The sequence below is a fragment of the Lampetra planeri genome, chromosome 45, assembly GCF_965212315.1.
Source record: "Lampetra planeri chromosome 45, kcLamPlan1.2.h2, whole genome shotgun sequence".
NCBI classification, from domain to species: domain Eukaryota; kingdom Metazoa; phylum Chordata; class Hyperoartia; order Petromyzontiformes; family Petromyzontidae; genus Lampetra; species Lampetra planeri.
In genome coordinates this window covers 9,254,268-9,274,962 of record NC_136151.1, presented here as the reverse complement: position 1 = coordinate 9,274,962, position 20,695 = coordinate 9,254,268, and the positions used below count along the sequence as shown (strand labels likewise).

Here is a 20,695-nt window from a genome sequence, read left to right as displayed (position 1 = left end):
ACCATCACCACTACAACCACCATCACCACTACCAGCATGGACCATAGACCTCCCGGTCTCAATAGTGACAACACAACGCCCGGCCGCCTTTGTCTCCCTAGTGGCGATGCATACGCACCGTAGCAGGTAACTCATTAGAGGCTGAGTCGACCTAGGCGAGGCCCAGAACCGTTTCAGATAATCACCACCGGTGTTGGCCGTGAGCGGGAATCGAACTCGGGTCGCTGGGTTCGTAGCACAGCGTAGTGCTAATCACTGCGCTACTGCTCCCACTCACCCACTCCCATTCACTCACCCACTCTCATTCACGCTCTCACTCACTCACTCACCCACAATCATTCACTCAGTCACTCACCACCACTCACTCACGCTTACCCACTCACTCACACCCACCCAGACTCACTCACCCACACTCATTCACTCACTCACGTTCATTCGCTCACTCACACTCACCCACCCACTCACTCACACAAACCCAGACTCACTCACACTCACTCACGCTCACCCACTCACTCACACTTACCCAGACTCACTCACCCACAATCATTCACTCAGTCACCCTCACTCAATCATTCACTCACGCACCCACCAACACCCACGCTCTCACTCACTCACTCACACCCAACCACTCACTCACTTCATCACCCCACCCACTCGTTCGCCTCACACGTACCCACTCAACCATCAACACTCATTCACTCACTCAATCACACCCAACAACTCACTCACTCACACACACCCACTCACCCACCCTCATTCAGTCACTCACAACCAACCACTTATTCACTCACACCCACCCACACTAATGAACTCACTCACACTCATTCACTCACTCACACTCACCCATAATCGCCCACACCTACTCTCATTCACCCACCCACACTGATTCACTCACTCACACTCATTCACTCAGTCACTCATTCACTCACTCAATCACACTCATTCACTCACTCACACTGATTCATTCACTCACACGTTGTAATGTGAGCTGATGCCTACTTTATTGATTGACGATATTGGCACGTAAAAATGAAGATTGATTAATTGACCATCGCGGATATTGAGCATTGACATCTCAGAATCGATTAGAATCTTTATTTAGGCTGGAGAAGGAATCTGAGGAGCGATCAAACTCTATGTCACAGATGTCCAGCAGCGAGCATGGGGGTTTAGAAAGTCACAACAACAAACAATACACAAATAATAATAACAATAGGAGTGCAAAATATAGAGAAGCGAAGCACGTCACTAAATGATGAAGCAATAAGAATCGGCCTTTTACCCCATTCTGACAATAAAGCAGGAGTTGTGGTTAAGACGTTTAAATCACCAATTAGACACAACACCTATTGCAAGGCATCGAATCTGCATTAACCACACGTACTTGTGGCAAAAGAAACACACATGCTCCGATAATAATCTATGCATCGTCTTTGAAACTGACTGGCCCACACCAGAGACCGCTTTCTTCATGGGCTTCTCTCTGCACCGGTGTTAGACCAGAGAACGCCAAAAGGCGAAGAGTGCAACGACAATGCAAGTTTAGTGTCAGTGATTCGGAGACAAAGGTTCGTAGGAGGCACCTTCTTTATTAAACAACTTCCACGGTCTCAAATTTCGATTTAAAGCTTTCGTGACTGCAGGGATTCATCTTCTTGGTTCTTTCGGCAATTATTTTATTATATTATGTTATTGTGTTTTATTTTTATTATTTTATTATTTCCCTTCCACGGTCTCGTCCGCACACTTTCCACAGTAGCTCAGCCTAGCCTGTACATAACACTAGCCGTGTAATACTGACGGCGCTGGCTGATATAGCCAACTGCTATCCCGTAGCGCAATATCTAGCGGAGACGTTTAGCGACGAAGGCGACAAGACGACAGTGACGACGAGACGAGTCCACTCCCAGAACCGGCAGCCTCAAGCCCCACGCTCTCGGCTCCTTTTATGCTCCCGGCGCGGCCTGGCTCCGCCCTGACCGCACCTCCATTCTCTTGAACCTGCTAGCAGGTTCCAGGGGCCTCCAGATGGGGTCCTCCGTGAACCTTGCCCTAGTTCCTCCGCTCTGCCACCACGCATCGTGCTCACGCCCTCAACCGGCGTGTGTGCTGTCTGTCCACCACAGTTGCCGCTGCTGTCCACCAGTCGGCGCCATTACGCTACATGAGTATCAGTGCATTTATAGCTCAGGTTGAGCCACTTATAGCTGTGGGATACCTTTTTGCCGGTATAAAAAATAAAAAGATTAAACAATAAGAATTGGTACGCTTTGGTTCTTTCGGTAAAGTCACGTAGGTAGAAATAAAATAAAATAAATCACGACGTTTCGAACGCAACACAAGCGTTCGTCTTCAGGCGACTTTACCGAAAGAACCCAAGAGTATGGATTCCTGCAGTCACAAAAGCTTCAAATCAAGAATAAGAATAGGTTCTACATTTGAAGTTTTCGTGACTGCATTAATTTATTAAATTTTTACCTACGTGACTTTACCGAAAAAACCAATGAGTATGAATACGAATAGGTTTCACTCTTCGTGGCAATAAAACAGGAACTGTTTTGATGTTCAAACGCCAAACAGCTACCTTTTGCGAGGCATCGAGTCTGCATTATCCGCCTCTTGCCGCATTACAGAGCCGTACAGGTGGTGGTCTATAACGCCTCCTGTTTTATTGGCAGAAAAGGGTGAAACCGGCTATTCTAATTGATACTGCCAAATAAAAAGGTCCCACAAATGAGGCACTAAATACGAATATACGGAATAAATTATAGCAGACAGCGAGGCTGCTTTCGCCATTCTCGCCTGAAGATTAACGCTTGTGTTGCATTCGAAATGTCGTGATTTATTATTGAAAAAAATTCTACCTACGTGACTTTACCGAAAGAACCAAAGAGTATGGATTCCTGCAGTCACGAAAGCTTCAAATCAAATTATAATTCATAATAGAGGGGCAAAGCACAGTCCGTGATAGCTCCTGAGATGCGTACGCATGCTGAGCAAAGCTTGAAGTGCATGGTGGGTAGCATCTAGAAGAATCCAGCAGCATCCCAATGCCTCGTGCGATGATGATGATGACGCTATTGCTTGATGACGCTATTACTCGATCGCGTTGTGTTGTCCAATTCGCGTGATGAAAACTCTGCGGCGATATAGGGAGAACAGACCGTAACTGTAATGGAAGCAAATTTTGACTTAAAACTTTCACGACTGCAGGAATTCATATTCTTTGGTTCTTTCGGTAAAGTCACGTAGATAGACAAAAGAGAAAAAATAAAAGGAAATAAAATGAAAATAAAAACTACGACGTTTCGATCACAACACAAGCGATCGTCATCAAGAGGAGGAGAAAAAAATTGAGCAAGCGTGAGTTTGTTCACTCTGTCTGGATTTTTTCGGGATGGCTGTAGGAAGCCTTCGTCCAGCAGAGGCACCGGCTGCTCATGATGAATGAACGGCTTTCATACTTCACAGATAAGGAGGGACCCAATGATGTTCGTGATCAGGAGGAGGTGTGTCCCATTCGCTCCGACAAACTGCACAGGAGTTGGAAAGTTCACCAATTGCCACGTCGCAGAGCCGTAGACGTGGGGTCTGCAATAACAAACACAACAACAATCATAATTCATCGGAATCAATTGCTTGATTTATACCGTTAGAGGAACATTGATGAGCAAGCTATATGAGGATCTTTTTGTTCACAGATGTTTCAGGAGGGGGACGCAGGGTTTGAACGCCGCAACAACGACAAACACAGCACAGGCCCTCCGTGACGTACGCGATGACAGGTGCGTTCATGGAAAAAGTCGCGTATATCGAAATCGCGTCCGTCAAAAACGATTTGCACGTAAGAAATAATGGTAAAAGAGGGGGTTAGGGGATTTTACTCGCACTCGTATACACAATCACCAATATTATCCTAGCCTGTATCATGACAATAAATGTACAGTACACGCAATATAATACTCGGTCCTTAATACTTAATTATTTTGCTACACCACCCTCTCATTCATTATCCCTTCACCACCTGTGACGTCACACTACGTCACCCACTCATTCATTCATCCCTTCACTTCCTGTGACGTCTCTTGCTAAATCCCTGTCCCTACCCCTATCACTACCCCATCATTACCCCAACCCCCATCATTACCCAATCACTACCCCAAACCCCATCACTACCCCAGCACTACCCCAACCCCTATCACTACCCCAACCCCTATCACTACCCAATCACTACCCCAAACCCCATCACTACCCCAGCACTACCCCAACCCCTATCACTACCCCAACCCCTATCACTACTCCATCACTACCCCAACCCCCATCACTACCCCTATCACTACCCCTATCACTACCCCATCACTACCCCAACCCCCATCACTACCCCTATCACTACCCCAACCCCTATCACTACCCCAACCCCTATCACTACCCCAACTCCTATCACTACCCCATCGCCACCCCATCACTACCCCATCGCCACCCCCCAAACCCCCATCACCGCCCCAACCCCCTCCACGACAGTCGCTGTTCGTGTCGGTGGCACCGCGCGTGAGCGAGTTCGCTCACGCTCCGTGCGCCCACCTCACGTAGATCTGGGTGGACGACTTCGAGTAGATGTCGCCGTTGTTGAGGATCGCCAGCAGGCTGACGGCGCCCCGCACGTCGGTGAACCCCTCCCAGCCGCCGCCGACGCCGCAGCCGGCCGTCCGCTTGACGTACGCGAGCCCGTCCGCGGCTCCGAGGGCCCAGCATTCGTCGCCGTTGCAGGCCGCGTGCTGGCACGTGGTCGGCAAGCCGTCGTCTTCGAAGGCGACGGCGGCCAGCGGCCACAGGGGGTCGCCGCGGCCGCACAGCAGCCGCTTGGCGACGGTGATCACGTAGATGGCGCCGGACGGTTGGGGGAAGACGTGGGCGATGTTGTCTGCATCGAGACGTTGAAGGGACGGAGGGCGGTGGGTGAGACGATGATTCCCGATCCCGCCTCGCCATTTTGGCTAGCGAGATGTTGACTACCTTGCCTGGTCTACAGGTGGTCGTGGGTTTTGATTACTGAACCTGAGGATGGCTGCTGCTGTATAGTTGGTGTTTGCGTGTCTCTCTCATCATCACGGTGGCTAGGAGATGTTAACTACTTCGCCTGGTATACAGGAAGTTCTGCTGGGTTCGATCCCGACTCTGACGATGCTGCCTGCTGTATATTTTGAGTTTGCGTCTCTCTCTCATCATCATCATCACGGTGGCTAGGAGATGTTAACTACCTCGCCTGGCATGCAGGAGGTCGTGGGTTTTTATTCCGGACCCTGACGATACCTGGCTGCTGTATACTTGAAATCTGCACGCATCTCTCTCATCAACATCACGATGGCTAGGAGATGTTAACTACCTCGCCTGGTATACATGAAGTTCTGCTGATTGGTCCACAGAAGTTCAATATACACACTTTCCCCATCGGTCTGTTACGGTTTTTGCCTTCGAACCAAATTCCGGTCCTGGTCCAACGGACGGACTAACTGGTGGGCACTGCAATGTGAGAAGTGTTGGCAAGTCGCAAAAAGCAAAGGTTCCCCGTATAGCCCGTGACAGACTGTCGGGGCAAGTGCTGTTAGAGGGTAACACCGATGAAGGCTACTGGCACTCTGGCACACGAGGGGGTGGGTGGCCAGCACCACGCCCGGCCGCCTTTGTCTCCCTAGTGGCGATGTTTGCACACCGCACCAGCTACTCATTTGAAGGCTGAGTCGACCAACAACAACAATCGCCATTCGCCACTAAGTGGCGGTGACGTCACCACAGCGATTGTACCAGGCTATGTGCACATCAAGGCCACGTGAAGCATCGAACGCCCGCTGGCAGGAGGTCACGGGACAGACCCAGCAGGTGCCACGGGTCGACTGACTGAGAAGACTGTGCCAACTTGCTGCGTTTTAGCCACGCGGCGCTCCGCTCGTTGTTGTGAGCGTCGCTCCTCTGCCCTCCGCTGTTGTTGCTGGAGGGCAACTGCCTCCAACTGCCCCCAACTGCCCCAGTAGCTTCCTCATCGTGCACCTAGCCTGGCACTGCCCAGTGGCATCCTTCACGAGCTTCCTCCACAGAGGGCGCTCTTGACACCGCCGGTAACCAGTAATCCGGGACGGGTGACTATAAACAATCTATAAACTAATTACTAAGCTCTTATTATGTTGAGATTGAAGCTTTCGTGACTGCAGGAATCCATACTTATTGGTCCTGTCGGTAAAGTCACGTAGGTATAAAATAAAATAAATCACGACGCTTCGGGCGCAACACAAGCAAAGAAAGCGTGATCTGACCGTGGGAAAGTATGATGACGGACGCTTGCGTTGCGCCCGAAACGTCTCGTTTTATTTTATACCTACGTGACTTTACCGAAAGAACCAATGAGTATTGCTATGTTACCAGGTAAGAACCCACTGAGCTACGTAGCTCTTTTTCAAAAGCAGACCCTGCGGGTGCCACGTTGTCGACCCGACCGATCCACCGTCCGCACAGCGCGCGGAGAGACGCCCACCTGCCACGTGGTACCAGCGATGGTCGACGACGCGGTAGAGCTTCTTGTCCAGGGTCACGCCCCACACGTGGGCTCCGCCGACGCTGACCCTCCGCATCGAGCCGAGCAATGGCTGCCAGCCGCGGCCGTTCCAGCCGACGACCCTGTAGCCGCTCGTGACAGCCGCCATGAGGGCTCCGCTCGCTGAGGCGCCGATGAAATCGGCACCGGATTCGTTGGAGCATCGCAGGCCTTCGCGCAGCGTAGGCGCGCGCGAGAGAACACACAGAGACGGAAACAGTGACAGTATCATCATGGGAACCTCCTTTGCCAGTAATCAAAATATGGGAATAGGGTTTTCCCCTTTTTTCTGGCAACAAAACAGCGGTGTTGAGATGTTAAAACACCAAACTGAAACCTTTAACAAGGAATCATGTCTGAAATTAACCACGATGCTTGTGGTCAGATTGCAAACAAAAAGCATACTCTGATAGTATATACATTGTCTTTGAAACTGATTGGTGGGGAAAGCCGGAGGACCCAGAGAAAAATCCACGCCACCACGGGGAGATAGAGGGAGAGACGCAGACTCCAAATATACAGCAGCAGCAGCAGCAGGCATCGTCAGGGTCGGCATAGAACCCACGACCTCCTGTATACCAGGCGAGGTAGTTAACATCTCCTAGCCACCGTGATGCTGATGAGAGAGAGACGCAGACTCCAAATATACAGCAGCAGCAGGCATCGTCAGGATTGGAATCGAACCCACGACCTCTTGAATACCAGGCGAGGTAGTTAACATCCCCCATCCACCACCATGTTCAATTCAAACTAAAAAAAACGAGCGAATGTTCAACTTTCGCTACCGTACGTAGCCAACCGCGCCTCCTCGGATGTGCGGGGCTAAGGACAACCACAACAACCACAGCAACAAGCAGCGGTCGTAAATAAATGGGTGTTCAACCTCGGAGATTTGAAAGTGGTCACGGCCGCTAGCGGCTTCCCACGCATTGGCTGAACGGTGTAATTGGCGAGTGCCTTTATTGGGAGTCGTTTTTTTTGGGAGGGTTTGATCGCGTATTTACGTGTAGTGTATAGTGTAGTGTATAGTGTAGTAGTATATAGTAGTGTATAGTCGTGTAGTGTGTCGTGTGTTGTATAGTGGCGTGTATTGTAGTGTATAGTAGTGTAGTGTATAGTGGAGTGTATAGTAGTGTAGTGTATAGTGGAGTGTATAGTAGTGTAGTGTATAATGTAGTGTATAGTAGTGTAGTGTATAGTGTAGTAGTGTATAGCAGTGTAGTGTATAGTGGAGTGTATAGTGTAATGTATAGTAGTGTAGTGTATAGTGTAGAATGTATAGCAGTGTAGTGTATAGTGTAGTAATGTATAGCAGTGTAGTGTATAGTAGAGTATATTAGTATTTACAAGATCTAACCCCAACAACAAAACACCTCTTGTGGATTATATTGGTCGGGAAAGCCTCGCTACGTGGTGGTGGTTAGATCGCTTAGATATATAAATGTGTCGTTAAAATCCGCCACACAGATTGTACATTTTGTGGCTTGGCTCTCCAACGGTGTGCTGTACTAGTATACTACACTATACACTATTATACACTATACACTACACTATAAACTCCACTATACACTACACGACTATACACTACACTACTATACACTACTGCACTACACTACTATACACGATACACTATACACGATACACTACACTATACACTACACTATACACTTCACTACTATACAGTCCACTATACAGTATATACTACACTATACACTACACCACTATACACTACACTACACACTAGTGCTGTACTAGTGACGAATTGGTCACGTTCTGTTTACGTGACGCAACCCTTAGTAGTTGGCTGTGTCGGGTGGTGGCGGGGTTTAAACGACGACACAACAACATTTAAATATTGACGCGATCTACCCCAACAAAAAAAAAACCTCTATTAAAGATGATATTGGTCGCGAAAGCCCGCTACGCGTTAAACTATTGTTGTTTTGACGTAAAACTTTCGTTAGGTAAAGTCACGTAGACGGAAAAAAAGAATGATAAAAAAAATAAAAGAAACAAGTTTCGATGTCATCACAAGCGGCAGTCGTCATCGGGATGATGACCACTGCTTGCGTTGCGATCGAAACGTCGTGATATTTGTAATCACTTTATTTTTTATCATTGTTTTTTTTTCTGCTATCTACGTGACTTTACCGAAAGAACCACAGACTATTGTTGTTGTTTTTGTAGTGGTGGTCGTCTTTGTTATCGTTGTTGTTGTTGTTGTTTCCGACTCACAAACACAGCCACGGACGCAGCCAAGGATCGGCAGCAGCAGTATTGGTAGTAGCCAGAAAACCGGGTCCATTGTCAACGATGCGGACGTCGGCGGGTTGGAACGAATGGAACGGGGAACCGTGGTTCCGGATGAGCCACGGGGAGGGTCTGCAGACGAAGCACAGCCACAAAGCTCGCTCCTATTTATCGTGGGCTCGTGATAAACCAGCGGTAGGGCAATTAGACGCCGAGACGCTATCGGCTTTCGCGTGGGCGTATTTACAGCTGCCGTTCGATTGATATTTTGTTAATTTACTAAACGCGTTCATATTTCTCTATCTGGCTAGACGCAGGGGTGGGGGACGTCCGGCCCGCGGGCCGTATGAGGCACCGCGAAATCATTTGAGTCTGGCCCTGCCAAGGCAACCGCAGGCGGGACTCGAAATTCAATAAATCTATAGGAGCAAACCTGGAAAAGCAGTTGCGAGCAGCAACAACATCGTCAACACCAGCTAACATCACACGCCTCGCCAAAGAGAAGCAGTTCCAGCCCAACGCATTAGGGGTGAGTTCATTAAATGTTTGACCAAATATAACGGGCTAATTTTTAAGTTGATCATTTTGTATGGCCCCGCGAATGATGTTATATTAATATCCAAATGGCCCTTGGCAGAAAGAAAGGTTCCCCGCCCCTGGACTCTAGAGGGTTGCGTGTAGATCCAGCCGACTAATTATTCGCGGGTTAAGGAAGAGTCAGGACGTTCTGTCGTATTCAGAGTGGGCTCGTGATACACCAACCGAGATGGCAATTAGACGCAAGAGACATTGTGGGCTTTCGCGTGGGCGTATTTACAGCTGCCGTTCGATTGACATGTTGTTAATTCACAAGCGCGTTCATATTTCTCTATACGTCTAGATGGGTTGCGTGTACATCAAGCCTAGTAATTATCCGCGGGTAAAGGAGAGTCAGAACGTGCGGTCGTATGTAAATTGGGCTCATGACAAACACCGATAGGGCACTTAGACGCAGAGACACTCTCGGCTTTCACGTGGACCTCACTACAGCTGCCGTCTTTCTATTATTGTTTAATTCATATTTTACAAAAAACAATATTTATATATATCTGTCGACGGGGGGAAGGAGGGGGTTACATGTTAGCTGTACGTCAAGCCTAGCAATTATGCATTCTAGCATTATCAGGTTTTTTTTTTATAAGGCAACGATCAAACGAGTGGGCGTGCGTTTGCAGACAGCGCAGGTGAGCTCACGCGTTTCACGAAAGCCTCCGTACCGGTGAATAATTAACACGACGTAACACGATTTATTTGTTCCTGGGTCGTAAGTGTTATTTTCCAATTACTCATGCCTCAAAAGTATAGAAATTAGCTATTATTCCCCCACAAACTTTACTTTTGTTACCAGGACACAAAAGCAAAGTTAATCATCCCCTCCATTAATAACAGTGTAACACGATTTTTTGTTGTTGGGTAGTAAGTGTTATTTTCCAATTGCTTATGCCTCAAAAGTATAGAAAATTGGCTATTTATTCCCCCGCAAACTTTGCTTTTGTGACCAGAACTTTACGTGAAGGAATGACACAAATGTACACCACGTTTTCTCATTGAAAATAGGTAAGTTTCAAAACGTCACTGTCCTGGTCACAAAAGCAAAGTTTGCGGGGGAATAAATCGCCAATTTTCTATACTTTTGAGGCATAAGCAATAAGAAAAGAACACTTACTAGCCAGGAACAAAAAACTTTTTTTTTGTTACACAGTGAATAATTATATGGGGTAGAAGGGGGGGGGTGCTTGAAACATCTTAGGAACTGCTGTTTTTATTGCCAGACAGGGTGAGGGTTGTGTCTCTGTGTTGTCTCTCTGCTTGTGTCTCCGTGTCTGTGTTTTGTCTCTCTCTCAAATGTAGTTCTACCTGATTACGGTTGCTTGTTTCAATCGAAACGTCGTACTCTAGTATTTAATTTATTTTCTTTCTACGTGACTTTACCGAAAGAACCAAAGAGTAATGATTTTAATTAAAGTGCTAAATATGTGCAGAGTGAATACGGATCGCATTGTTACAACATTGCAGTCTATATGTGTCTTACCGTAGTTCATACAGTACTATACTTAATGATTGCAAATACGATCATTAAACATGTAAAAAGTAGGTAAAACCACAGTTTTTTTAATGCACGCACTTTTATTTGCGATTTAATGTAGAAACAAAATATTTTTTTTACTCCAGAATTAATCGCGTTTAATGTGCTGAATAAAAGTGAGTGGTTTGCATGACATCGAAATGTCGCCACCCACTTTTATTCAGCACGTCAAATGGTATTTATTACGGCCTCAAAATAATACATTTTTGCAATTTAGAGTGCAAATAAAAGTGTGTGCATTGAAAAACTAGTCTTTATACCTAATTTTTTTTTCATCGTAAAATTAAGCTTCCATTTTCACTGCACACTTACATGGCCATGCCATCTCAGTCTTGCTTCCCTCACCTGATCCTTAATCATTGTTACCCCTAGTTATTTTTTCACGCCCTCACTTATCTTCCGGTCATTTGTTTCGGCTGCTGCTTCGTCTCTAATGCGTATCTTACATATTTGTGTCTGCCTTGAGGGATACTCTTAGGTTTTTTTTTCGGTAAAGTCACGTAGGTAAAAAAATAAAAAAAATCACGACCTTTCGGAGGCAACACAAGTCTTCGTCTTCAGGTGGGACCGTCACCGCTAAATTACTGTATCAAGTGTTAAATTTAGCTGTGGCGGTCCCACCTGAAGATTATATTTTTTCCCCCTTGAGGACGACCGCTTGTGTTGCGATCGAAACGTCGTGATTTATTTTATTTCATACCTACGTGACTTTACCGAAAGAACCAAAGATTATCAGCCACTCCGTTGGAGCTGCTGTCGTCTGTGATAGCCAGGTCGTTTCTTCAAAAATAAACCGTATAGGTCAGTGGGGGCCTTCGCTGGTGAAAATAAAAATTGAAAAAAAAAAGTGCGTTTCCGTTTAAAAAAAAAATTTCGTTTTAAAATTCGTCTTTATTACAGCAGATCGACACATCGGGGACTCACTCCTTTCGTGCAACCCACACGCGGCACCTTCAGCCACCCTTCTAACCCCTCCTTTGTACTCCCTTCCCCATCTTTTCCCAAACATCACCGTTACTCTTCAAACCAAATCCCGCTCATTTCCCCATCCCCCCCCCTCACCCACCATAGCGGCTTCCCAAACGACCCACCGCTCATCTTCTTGGTTCTTTCGATAAAGTCACGTAGAAGGGAAATAATAAAATAATAAACATAATAAAAAAATTATCACGTTTCGGCCACAACGCAAGCAGCCGTCCTCTTTGTGGTCGAAACGTCGTGATAATTATTTTATTATGTTTTATTTTTATTATTTTATTATTTCCCTTCTATGTGACTTTACAGAAAGAACCAAGAAGATGAATCCCTGCAGTCACGAAAGCTTTAAATCGAGACCCACCGCTCATTTCTCACTTAGCGTTCCTCGACGAATTAAAAAAAAATTCCGATTCCAATGTCCTCCTCCTTCACAAATCCCAATGGGCATGGCCTTAGAACCGTCGGCTGCTCCACCCACCACCCGCCCATAACACCGTAAACCTCCACTTAAATGAGGGGGGGAGAGGTGGGTGAGATATAAAAAAACATTATACACTACACTAGACACACTACACTACTAAACTGAAACGTAAAGACAACAACAACGACGTTTGAGTAAAAAGCCACGAAGAAAATCGTCAGTCTTGCGCCCCCCCCCACTCCGAAAAGACGCCGGGGGCTCGTAGCGTGCCGGATCACCGCCGGCAAAATCGTTCCAGATCCTTCGGGGGGAAACGCTTGAGAAGGCACCGACCCCCATGCCCAGCGTCGAGCACTAAGAGCCCAGGCTGGGAGATTCGTAGGGTCCCGCTATGAAGAGCGTAGAGTACGAACCCCAGTCGTATGACGGATCAGATGGGGCCCGCGGGCACATTCGCCCAAGACAATGCGGAGCCTCATAGGCCATCCATCTTTGGTGCAGCGCACGGTCAGAAACTCAAACGACCCGACCCAAGCACCTGGCTGAATGGTGCAAGTGAGATCGGAATGGACGAATCGTAGCTACAATCCCGCCCACCTCTCTTCATAACCGGGACTTGGCACAGGCAAATCCGAGCGGCCATTGAGGGACTACATTGGTTTTTAAACGCTTTTATTTAACTCACTGTCTGTTGTCGTTGTCGTATCCTCAAATCTTGTAACTCAATTTTAACCCACTTCCCAATGTGGTATCGACTGCAAGCTTCGTATACTTATGTCTTGCGGTTGACAATACTATATTATATCATTAAAAATAAAAAAAATATTTTTAAACAATCTTTTTACACGCTTTCTATTAACTCACTGTCTGTTGTTATCCTATCATCAAATCTTGTAACTCAGTTTTAACCCACTTCCCAATGTGGTATCGACTGCAAACTTGGTATACTTATGTCATACTAATGACAATGCTATATTTTATCATAAAAAAAAACATTTAAAATATATTTTTTATATGTTATGTTTCACCTTGGCTCTAATTGTCCACGCTCAACTGACGTTGGCTGTAAATCACCACGGTCCCTGACGCTATGGCAAGCTTCGGGCCCACTTCCTGGAGTCGTGGAGTTCTGCCATTACTCGTACATTACATTTAATTAAAGCGTGTTTTAAAAAGAAAGTATTTTTTAAATATGACTTATTATAGCTTTATTTTGTTGATTTTGAAAACGTTTTGGTTTAGCCATGTTTGTTTGGTGTAGTAAAGAGTTAGCCTGATAACTTTAATCCGCATTGTCTTATGGTTGTTATTGTTTGACTTGCATCCCACTGGGATTACTGCACACAGCGTTGAAATATTGTGTTTTTTCTGGAAGACTTTGCAGTTTTTTTCCAGGATTTTTCTGTTGCGTGTACTCACTTTAAGATGTTTCTTGTTCATGTTTTTGTTTTGTTGCGGTTGCACCCGAGTCAAGAGCCGCATGGCTCACAGGTTCATACCTAATAAATGAAATGATGACGTCACCCTGCTGCTGCTGCTCTATATAAGAACGGAAGACAGAGCAGAGCCTCACCATTCTGGCGAATTGCCCGATGATGCTGGATGCAATTACCAGCAAAACGTCGTGCTACTCAAATTGTAAATGTTGTGGTTTCACGCTTCAACACACCGGTGGGCTAAAGCAGTGAACTATTTGTCTTTTGTCAATGTGACACTTTTTTACTGATTGGCCGTGTCGGATGGTGGAGGGTTACGACACATTTATAAATAACGCGATCTAAACCCAAAAACGTTGATTATGAATAATATTGGTCGCGAAAAACATCAGTCGCAAACCCTGGCGCAGCCCACGTTTTTCAGGGATGAAAGCAAGGTGAGGACACCCCGAGGAAATTGCATCGCGTAACTGGTGGGGCACAATTCGGAACTGGCCTTGCACTCGGGGGAGCATCGCAGCGAGAATGGAGAGACTGTAGGGGTTAGCAGAACAGCACCGTGCTGAACATGAATGTTTGACCAGGAAACTGGACCGGTAGCCTTTAAAATCCATAATAGAGGGGGGTTATTTGTTGGGTTAAATCGCCGCGTAAACATATATAAATGTCGTTGTGTCGTTAAAACCCGCCACCACACGACACAGCCAACTAGTAAGGGTTGTGTCACGTAAACAGAACGTGCCAATTCGTCTCGAGTACAGCACTATAGTGTAGTGTATAGTGTAGTGTATAGTGGTGTAGCATATAGTAGTGTAGTGTATAATGGTGTTGTGTATAGTAGTGTAGTGTGTAGTGTGTAGTAGTGTAGTGTATACTGTAGTGTATAGTGGTGTAGTGTATCGTAGTGTAGTGTATAGTGGAGTGTATATTAGTGTCGTGTATAGTCTAGTATACTAGTACAGCACTAGTGTAGTGTATAGTGGTGTAGTGTATAGTGTAGTGTCTTCAGGAAAAGACGACCGCTTGTGTTGTGATAAAAACGTCGTAGTTTTTTGTTATTTTCTTTGCACCTATCTACGCGACTTTACCGAACGACCCAAGAATATGAATTCCCGCAGTCACGAAAGCTTTAAGCCGAGATTGAATGTAAAATAACGTACAAGAACGCAAGACTACGAGCCTGCGTCTCTTTGTGGGGGGACGACGCTCAGCGCTCAGGTGAGGGGTGCTCTTCAAGACTTTAGGATGCAAGAGCAGTTTTGGGTTTAGCAGTTGAGGAGGTCGCTGCTCCAGTTGAACCTCCTGGCGGGACCCTGGGGTCCCGAATAAACGGAAGTCAAAATCGTCGTTTATTCATTAACTTTACATCTTGATTTGAAGCCTTCGTGACTGAATAAGGTCGCTTGTTGTGGCGATCGAAACGTCGTGATCTATTACAATTGTTTCTACCTACGTGGACTTTACCAAAAGAACCAAAGAGTATAAATTCCTGCAATCACGAAAGTTTTAAGTAAAAATTTAAGTCGCAATTTTGCTTTTATTATTTTCAAAAATAAATATTTTATTTAAAATTTATTTTATTATTTTTATTATTTTTACTTTATTTTTATTTTTCTACCTACGTGACTTTACCGAAAGAACCAGAGAGTATGGATTCCTGCAGTCACGAAAGCTTCAAATCAAGATTAGCCGGAATCAAGAAGTCCGCCTTCCCGGACGACCTCTTAAACTCGCTCGCAGATGTCTCCGATCGTCACCCGCCCCTCGTAAACCGCCAGGGCGCAGTACAGGGCGCCTGCAAAGCTGCCCTCGAATCGGTGGAGCAGCTGCCGCGTCTCCGCATCGTAGAACTCCAGCCGGCCCTCCGCCTCCTTGGACCCGGTGTCCAGCAACAGGCCGACCCTGGCGGGCCCCGGTGCCCACTCCTCCCGCTCCGTCGACGCAGGGAGCGGCTCCCGCAGCCCCCCGTGCCGTGTGTAGAAGTCGCCGTGCCATTTCCAGAGGCACCAGCTGCCAGGTCCGCCCCCAAGGCTGCAGGCGGCATGGAAGCCCTCGCGACGGATGCTGCCGAGCGTGACGCCGACCTCGCACCAGTTGGAGTCCTTGAGGTCCACCTCCCAGTAGTGGCGTCCAGGCGGGATGCTATCGGAGCACAGGACCTGGTACCAGTCCTGGAACCTTTTGTTGTGTTCGTTGACCGGCTGATGCTGCTGATGCTGTTGCTGCTGTTGCTGGCGGTGGTAGTGGTGGTGGCGGCGCTGGGGGAGGTGGTACCTCTCGACGGACCTGAGGTCTGCAGAGATCCGGAGCGTTGCGTGCGCGGTGTCTCGGTCGAGAGTTGGCGAGCAGGGTACTGAAACGGCAATGGGAAATCCGGCGGCAGAAATGACCTTCAGTTTAACACGCGGAAGGCTTTCGCGAGCAATATCATCCATAATAGAGGTTTTTTGGGTTAGATCGCTTAAATGTATAAATGTTAAATTTCGATTTAAAGCTTTCGTGACTGCAAGGATTCATCTTCTTGGTTCTTTCGGTAAAGTCACGTAGAAGGGAAGTAATAAAATAATAAAAATAAAACACAATAAAATAATGCTCACGACGCTGTCGCCTCGACGGACCTGGTTTTCACCTGAGGACGGCTGCTTGCGTTGTGGCCGAAACGTCGTGAGGATTATTTTATTGTGTTTTATTTTTATTATTTTATTACTTCCCTTCTACGTGACTTTATCGAAAGAACCAAGAAGATGTATAAATGTTGTTGTGTCGTTAAAACCCTCCACCACCCGACACAGCCAACTAGTAAGGGTTGTGTCACGTAAACAGAACATGGCAATTTGTCCATGGTACAGCACTCGTGTATAGTGTAGTGTATTGTAGTGTAGTGTATAGTAGTGTAGTGTGTAGTAGTGTAGTGTATAGTAGTGGTGTATAGTAGTGTAGTGTGTAGTGTATATTAGTGTAGTATGTAGTAGTGTAGTGTATAGTGCAGTGTATAGTAGTGTAGTGTATAGTAGTGTAGTGTATAGTGTAGTATATAGTAGTGTAGTGTACAGTATAGTGTATAGTCGTGTAGTGTATAGTGTAGTGTATATTCGTGCAATGTATAGTAGTGTAGTGTATAGTCGTGTATAGTGTAGTGTATATAGCGTCTGAAGGCTGCGAGGATGAGATGAGTTCGTACCAGCACGCAGCTGCGTCCAGAGATGTCTCTCCGAGTAAGAGGCCGGCGGCAGGACCTGAATGCTACACAGACAATGACAAAGATCCACCGTGTAGCCTTAAGAGTGCTGTAGGGGCAAGTGCTGTTTGTAGCCTGTAGCAGCGCCTATGAAGGCTACCGGCACTGTGGCTCACTTGGGGGTGGGTAGTCAGCACCACGCCCGGCCGCCTTTGTCTCCCCCGGTGGCAATGTTTAAGCACAGAATCAGGTACCTTTTTTAGGCTGAGTCGACCTAGGGGAGGCCCGGAACCGGTTGTTCAGATAATGGTCACCGGTGTTGGGTGGGATTCGAACTCGGGTCGCCGGATTCGTAGCCCAATGATCTAATCGCTACGACACTTCCACTACCCACTGCATACACAAATACAATACACCACCACTATACACATTATACACACCACTACACACACACTAAGCACACCAGTACACACACATGTACACTACACACACCACACATACCACCACTACACACACCACTACACACACCACTACACACACCACCACTACACACACACTACAGACACACTACACACACACTACACACACACTACACACACACACTAAGCACACACTAAGCACACCAGTACACACACATGTACACGACACACACCACACATACCACCACTACACACACTACAGACACACTACACACACACACTACAGACACACTACACACACCACACACACACTCTACACACACACCACACACACTACACACACACACTACACACACACCACACCATACACACACCATACACACACGCTACACACACACACCACACACACTACACACACACACTAGACACACTACACACATCACACACACACTCTACACACACACCACACACACTACACACACACACACTCCACACACACACTACACACCACACCATACACACACCATACACACACACTACACACATACACGACACACACTACACACACACTACAAACCACTACACACACACTGTGGAGCTAATCCATTGTCGCCTGCAAGCTCTGAGAATCAAAATCGGCAAACTCTGGTCTAGAGACTGGGGGTGGGGTAGTAAATCCGATGAGCTATGAAGCTCTTTGTGTCCCACCCCCTCCCCCACAAGTCTCAGGGACTTTACTCACCTCAGCCCTCTGCTGTCATCCTTCAGAGACACACAGAGACACGCACACACACACACAACACGCGCATTCAATCGATATAATCGATGTAAATTTACGACGGCATATTCACTTCTCCTGTAAGAGTCAACATCGCGAGGCGAAACAAAACCAGTACGGCACCAACCCACCCACTCGTCTACCCACTCACTCGTCCACTCACTCACTCGTCCACTCACTCACTCGTCCACTCACTCACTCGTCCACTCACTCATCCACTCACCCACTTGTCCACCCACTCACTCGTCCACTCACTCGTCCACTCATCCACTCACTCACCCACTCACCCACTCACTCACTCGTCCACTCACTCACTCGTCCACTCACTCGTCCACCCACTCACTCATCCACTCATCCACTCACTCACTCATCCACTCACCCACTCATGCACTCACTCACTCATCCACAGACTCACTCATCCACTCACCCACTCGTCCACCCACTCACTCATCCACTCACCCACTTATCCACTCACTCACCCACTCACTCACTCGTCCACTCACACCCTCGTCCACCCACTCACTCATCCACTCACTCACCCACTCACTCATCCACTCATACCCCCACTCACTCATCCACTCATGTCTCTGTCTCTATGGGTCTCTATGTATCTCTGTGGGTGTCTATGGGTCTCTACGGGCCTCTGTGTATGGGTCTTTGTGTCTCTGTGTGTAGGTCTCTATGGGTATCTCTATGGATCCCTGTGTATCTCTGTGTGTAGATCTCTATGTGTATCTCTATGGGTCTCGATGCCTGTACATTTCCAACGTGGAATTTGTTAAAAGCAAAATCGTTTAGCAGTCCAACAGATTTCACTTACCACGGCGCTGACGAGCGGTGAGGTGTCAGGTGCTTCGTCAGCACCATCACCTCCAACATCAGCAACATCATCACCACCATCGACATCATCGCCAACGTTAGCAGCATCATCGCCATCATCACCACCAACATCATCACCACCATCACCACCAACATCACCACCACCACCATCAGCAGTCACATTCTCATCGTGATGGCCACGTGGCTTGCCCAGCTGATCCTCAACGATGGCTTGGCAGTCCCCACGTGGTGGTGGTGGTGGCTGTTGTTGTTGTTGTGGTGGCTGTTGTTGTGGTGGTGGTGGCTGTTGTTGTGGTGGTGGTGGCTGTTGGTGTGGTGGTGGTGGCTGTTGTTGTGGTGGTGGTGGCTGTTGTTGTGGTGGTGGTGGCTGTTGTTGTGGTGGTGGTGGCTGTTGTTGTGGTGGTGGTGGCTGTTGTTGTGGTGGTGGTGGTGGCTGTTGTTGTGGTGGTGGCTGTTGTTGTGGTGGTGGTGGCTGTTGTTGTGGTGGTGGTGGCTGTTGTTGTGGTGGTGGCTGTTGTTGTTGTGGTGGCTGTTGTTGTTGTGGTGGCTGTTGTTGTTGTGGTGGCTGTTGTTGTTGTGGTGGCTGTTGTTGTTGTGGTGGCTGTTGTTGTGGTGGCTGTTGTTGTGGTGGTCGTTCCATGGCGCACACGGGGCACGTGGAGGCGTCGTGACCCCCCTGATCGACGGCTCCGAGGGTGCAGTGGATCGGGTGGTGGTGGAGGTGGTGGTGGTGGGGGGGTGGTGGTGGTGGTAGTGGTGGTGGTGGTGGAAGTGGTGGTGGTGGTGGTGGTAGTGGTGGTGGAGGTGGTGGAAGTGGTGGTGGTGGAGGTGGTGGTGGTGGTGGTGGGGGGGTGGTGGTGGTGGACGAGGAGGTGGTGGTGGTGGTGGTGGAGGAGGTGGTGGAGGAGGTGGTGGATGTGGTGGTGGGGGTGGTGATGGTGGTGGTGGAGGAGGTGGTGGTGGTGGTGGAGGTGGTGGTAGTAGTGGTGGAGGAGGAGGTGGTGGAGGTGGAGGTGGTGGAGGTGGTGGTGGTGGAGGTGGTGTTGGTGGTCGGGGTGGTGGTGGACGAGGAGGAGCCTGACGAGGTGGACGAGGTGGTGGTGGTGGTGTTGGTGGTGGTGGTGGAGGAGCCTGACGAGGTGGAGGAGTTTGTGTGCAGGCGAGACGAGGGGAGCAAACTGGAAGGGGAATGAGGAAGTGGGGACGGCTGTGACCGCGTCACGCGGTCACGTGGGGGGAGGACACGCGCGTGGTTCCGTTTCGGGAAACATCGTCATCGACGTCATCATCAACATCATCATCAATATCATCATCAACAACATCATCAACATCATCATCCAAAGCAAAGAGAGTGCAATGCAACGGACATGTGAGCATGAGAGATCTAAGAGAGAGGCATAGAGAGAGAGTCGAAATATCAGCTGACATATGCAGGTTGTATGGAAACATCACAGTCAGTTAAGACTTTACCTGGTTAATGACGTCCTTCCAATTATTGCTTAGTTTGTACCCGTCCTCTCGGTTGAAGTTGTGTCTGTGTTTTTATATCTGGATGGCTTCATAAAGAAATCTCTGAAGGTAGCCGGTAGGTTTGCAGAGTAACCTCCGTCTTGGAAAAATCAATTTCGTGTGAACACCCCACCTGGTTGATTACATTCTTCCAAAGATTGCTACATTTGAGAGA

The 20,695-nt window shown here is 47.7% G+C and overlaps 2 protein-coding genes across 2 annotated transcripts; both read right to left on the bottom strand.

Annotated features, from left to right (window-relative positions):
- Positions 1 to 984: 984 nt before the first annotated feature.
- LOC144733141 (uncharacterized) lies at positions 985 to 10,379 on the bottom strand. Its single transcript, XM_078614912.1, has 3 exons — positions 6,527 to 10,379; positions 4,582 to 4,921; positions 985 to 3,591 (listed from the first exon to the last, which is right to left on the bottom strand). The coding sequence occupies exons 1-3, from the start codon at positions 6,819 to 6,821 to the stop codon at positions 3,459 to 3,461; spliced, it is 768 nt and encodes a 255-aa protein (XP_078471038.1). The 5' UTR covers positions 6,822 to 10,379; the 3' UTR covers positions 985 to 3,458.
- A 1,453-nt stretch (positions 10,380 to 11,832) lies between these two features.
- On the bottom strand, positions 11,833 to 19,822 carry LOC144733140 (uncharacterized). The gene is made up of 4 exons (XM_078614911.1): positions 18,992 to 19,822; positions 18,136 to 18,155; positions 16,978 to 17,039; positions 11,833 to 16,149 (listed from the first exon to the last, which is right to left on the bottom strand). Exons 1-4 carry the CDS (start codon positions 19,649 to 19,651, stop codon positions 15,521 to 15,523), a joined length of 1,371 nt encoding a protein of 456 aa, XP_078471037.1. The 5' UTR covers positions 19,652 to 19,822; the 3' UTR covers positions 11,833 to 15,520.
- Between the last annotated feature and the right edge of the window lie 873 nt (positions 19,823 to 20,695).